Source organism: Sinocyclocheilus grahami, unplaced genomic scaffold (genome assembly GCF_001515645.1).
Source record: "Sinocyclocheilus grahami isolate Dianchi unplaced genomic scaffold, SAMN03320097.WGS_v1.1 scaffold10.1, whole genome shotgun sequence".
Taxonomy (NCBI): Eukaryota; Metazoa; Chordata; class Actinopteri; order Cypriniformes; family Cyprinidae; genus Sinocyclocheilus; species Sinocyclocheilus grahami.
In genome coordinates this window covers 3,545,858-3,550,550 of record NW_015505189.1, presented here as the reverse complement: position 1 = coordinate 3,550,550, position 4,693 = coordinate 3,545,858, and the positions used below count along the sequence as shown (strand labels likewise).

General features: G+C 37.4%; 1 protein-coding gene across 1 annotated transcript in view; it reads right to left on the bottom strand.

The window, feature by feature from the left end:
• Window positions 1-308: 308 nt before the first annotated feature.
• Window positions 309-4,693, bottom strand: part of LOC107593975 (MRG domain binding protein) — a 16,375-nt gene continuing 11,990 nt past the window's right edge. Inside the window, exon 5 of the mRNA XM_016283896.1 lies at window positions 309-1,316. Coding sequence (XP_016139382.1) covers window positions 1,108-1,316 — 209 coding nt within the window. The 3' untranslated portion in view covers window positions 309-1,107. The remainder of the gene's footprint in view (window positions 1,317-4,693) is intronic.

Genomic DNA, 4,693 nt, shown 5'->3' with positions numbered 1-4,693 from the left:
TTCGGCCAATCACAATGCACTGGGTCAGCTGGCCAATCACAGCAGACAGGGCTTTTTTTTGAAAACGACATGTTTGAAAGAGGCGGGGCATAGAGGACCTATAATAATGTACAGTATTTGAAAAATAATGTTTTTTGAACATTAACGCATGTCAACATTCTGTTACACCAAATACACAAAATAATGATCTTTAAAATAGCATCATATGACCCCTTTAATATATTTTAAAAAGTAATTTATTCCTGTTATTGAAAAGCCAAATTTTCCTCAGCCATTATTCCACTCTTCAAATGGTTTCTAAAGTGGCAACAAAAAAAAAACTCCTGTGGCATCCTAGGAAGTTAAACCATTTTAAATCCCTTTTTGGATCTTTTATGTTTACCAGAATAGACCAGGGAATGATCAAAGGGAGGCTAACATATTAAATATTGTTCATTGCCAGATTAGGAATTAAGAAGTCAAATCAGACCAACATGGCTCACTATAATTTTTTTTAATCAGGGACATACTCCTGATGTGTTTAACACATATTCGGTCAAAAACTTCAAACAAGCATGACTCAGAAACAGTGCAAATACCATCACTATTTCATAAGCATTTGATCAATGACCATCTAATACAATCAAGTTATTTCATACAGTTAATATGTCTAGCTCAGTTTATTTGCAGTGTAAGTCCTAATAAATCACACAACAAACTAGTTGATGCTCTGGTCCGTCTCAAGAACTCTGACAAAAATAAAATAAAGCTACCACTTAAAATTCCCACAAATTAAAAAAAATTTTTTTTTCCAAACTCAGCTGAGGAAAGCTTATTAGTTTATCATACTTTCCCCATCAGTCTAGTCTGATCCTACACAACCACCAGACTTCCTTTGTCTATATTTCCACTGTCTGTCTGTGAAGAGCTCAGAACGCTTAAAAGCACAGGAACGCCTCTCGCAGTGAACCTCTGGACTGCAGATAACGCACACGAACATCACATCCCCTGCACGCCATGTCATTTCACTTTTACATTGGCTCTAGCGCGACCAATATTAGCTACACCTTTCCCAGTCAGTTCTTTTTTAATGTCTGATGTCCCAAGTCGTCCTGCTGCAAGGTGCGGCTACGTCCTGCGGCGCTTGGCTCCTCCGGGGCTGGAGGGGTTGCTGGAGTTCATCACCTTCTCCACAGCTCGGCTCCTCTTCCTCTTTTCCCCGGCTGATTCTTTCTGCCCGCAGCCCGTCTCACCTGAGCCCCCCCTCTCTGCCCGCTCTTTCTCTTTCTCTCGCCCACTGCCCGACCTCTCCGACATCTTCACGGAGGAATTGCTGCCTGACGAAGGGAAAAGGGAAGGGGGAAATAGGATGGGATTATGGGAACACAAAGAACAAAACAGATTAAAACCACTATAAAAATAAAAAAAACTTATTTCTACCAAAATGTATTATTTCTATCATAATTAAAAAGTGGTGTGTAATTTCTGCACTAAATGAAGCCAGACAATTAGCTTAACCAATTGTCAAAGTTAGTGGCGGAATGACCTTTTTGTCCAAACAATGGTAGATAGATAGAGAAGAAAAATTGAGCAGAAAAAAGCATTAACTTTGCAATTCAGTTTGGTGATGTTAGTGGCACAGAAACTACACACTTCACCTGTAACTGCATGTCTATAATATTGCCATTTATAGTTAACTTTTTTTTCTAAAACTTATCGTCTTAATTAGTGCTGAGAGAAAGGTCAACCACATTTACATAACCAGCTTTACATAACGTGTTTTGACATGACAGCATAATTTGCCTTCTTAAAGGGGTCATGATGCGATTTCAAGTTTTCCTTTCTCTTTGGAGTGTTACAAGCTCTTGGTGCATAAAGAAGATCTGTAAAGTTGCAAAGACTAAAGTCTCAAATCCAAAGAGATATTCTTTATAAAAGTTAAGAGTCAAAAACACTAACACTAGCGTTCTATTTTTTCTATTCTATCTACTTGTTTTTCTTTGTGTGCATGCGTGTATAATATATATATATATATATCTTGTTACGTGTACTGCGTTAGGCTAACCAAGACTTGTCATTTGCACATATATTGTTGCTCTTTTATTAGTTTTGACTGCTTTTATTGTCCTCATTTGTAAGTCGCTTTGGATAAAAGCGTCTGCTAAATGACTAAATGTAAGATGCAACCACACCTACCTAAAACGGCTCGTTCTAACACGCCCCCACATATCTACGTCACGATGTGGGAAGATTTGCATAACGCCGCCCAAATGATCACGCAAAGAAATAAGGCGTAACTTTGATTCTTGCTGTAGTATTGTTGCTGCCATGTGTTTCATTGTGAAAGCGAAACTACTTTGTTTGGCCTAACAATGTACAGTATGTGGAAAATAATGTGTTTTTTTAACCTTAAACGGCATAAACGCTTTTCATTACACCAAATACACAAAATAATGTTCTTTTTAGCAACATCATATGACCCGTTTAAAGGCGATTTTCTCAATATTTCGACTTTTTTGCACCCTCAGATTCCAGATTTTCAAATAGTTGTATCTCCACCAAATATTGTCCTATCCTAACAAACCATACATCAATGGAAAGCTTATTTAGTTTATTTATTTACATCAGCTTTCATGTGATGTATAAATCTTAATTTAAAAAAAATTTACCCTTATGACTGGTTTTGTGGTCCAGGCAGGGTCACAAATGTGCTTATAAAAAACTGAAAGCTCGCCATTGTCTAAAGCAACTATCCATGTCACACACATGACCACCACTTAAAATGTAACCATTTAAGCTTTTGTTCACAAGTAGTTCACCAATAATCCAAAATCTATCCATTACGTTTAAGTAGCAGGTACTAGACTGGCGCTCTGTTCCAAACCCCACATTTTAGCCAAATATTAAGACAGCATTGTGGAAAAGAAATCCCAGAATACACTGCAATGAGCAGTGCAAAGTCCTAAATAGGCAAAGCAAGAGAAATGGTAACGGTTTTAATTTCCATTCAGCATTTTAACCTATATTTGTGTACCCTGTTTATTTTGGTGTTCACGTCATGTTGTAATTACCGTTAATTACTAGATGGCAACCCATGCTGTATCTTCTCAGAGCTGTTAACGTCCTTGAACTTGAATCTTGGCAATACTATTAATGGCTAAATTAATCGGTGTAATTTGAGTAATCAATAGACAAAACCACAATACCTTATTCCTAGTTGCGTGTTTTCGTGTGATGTTGAGCAGGTTGAACAAATTTGAGCTCTCAGAAAATTCCAAGTTGAGGACATTTTTACAAGTCATTACCTCGTAATTACGATAATTCCAACATGATGTGAACACACCTTATGCTTATTAGCTTATTTTGTTGTTAGCAAAATGCTAATACAACATTCTACTCAAAACAAGTTTTGAGTGTATTTGTATGTTGCTGCCTATGCAGAGGGTTCCAAATGAGTCACTTACAAATAGGGCTGCAAAAGGGCAGAACATTTTCGGTAAAATTCCAGAAGTTCCTCAAATTGAATTTCTTGAAAACTTCTCATTTTCCGAAAGTTTCCAAAATTACTGGCAAGTGTCCAGAAATTTACCTGAAATTTTCTACCTATAAAATGGTGTATTTTGACTAAGGATGTAATGTTTAGGCTAGATGGTGTTTTCTTTTCATCTTGCCTGTTTAATGCATATTAGTGTTCATAAGCACAGAGCTGCAGTTTACAGCAGTAACCAAGGAAACGCTGTTCCATAAGCGCCACCTGCTGTCAGAGAGTGAATTTGCAGCTCATTCAGCCTGTCTGCTGCTTCTCTTTCGTGCAGATGTTTTATGTAGTATAGTCTCACAAAGCTAAAGTCAGACCATTCTGTTTTTGCTTCTAATTTCAAAATTATACAATCGAATTTAGATTAAATAATAAGCTCCATGAATGCAACATCTTTGTTTGGATTGTGATTAAAATGTAGTGGTTTCTTCTCATTTTAAAGGGGTCCTATCATGCTCTTTTACAATGTCTTGAATTTGTTTTGGAGGTGTACTAGAACATGTTCTCATGCTTGGTGGTTCGAAAAATGCATTATTTTTTACATAATTTACATTATTACAATACCTTTCTCCCCAGTCTGGCATAAGCGGCACGATTAGTTCTGGGTTTGATGAAGGCCCGCCTTCCGAAAAACAAAATGATGTGATTGGTTAGCTGTCCCAGTGCGTTGTGATTGGCGAACAGCTTAGACGGTGTTTCAGTACTGCCCCGCCCCTTGCCAAAGCAGCAAGTTTAGTAAAGGATGGCTTCAATATTACCATATCAATTTGAGCCGGATTCAGACCCAGAGAATATTGAACAAGAGGATCGCGCAGAACCTTTGCACGCACGGATATTGCAAGACATATTAGAGTGGTAACGTTATTGTTTTTTAGCCAAATCACCTTTTAGATAGGATGTCAACAACCGCTTAAAAATAACTGCATTTACTGTGTACTAATAAGTGTATATGAATTATTTTTGTTATTTAATTCTAACATTATAACATGAATTATGTTATACAGTTGAATTTATTTATACCATAGTCCAGTGTTTCCCAGGCGGCATATATATGCAAACTCATTCTCTGCCAGCAGGAGGCGCTGCTGGAGGGGTAGAGATCAAGGTTTCCCCTGTAACGGCTGTACACAAAGCAGCGCTCCGCTCAAAAAAACACTGCTTTATCAGACATTACAT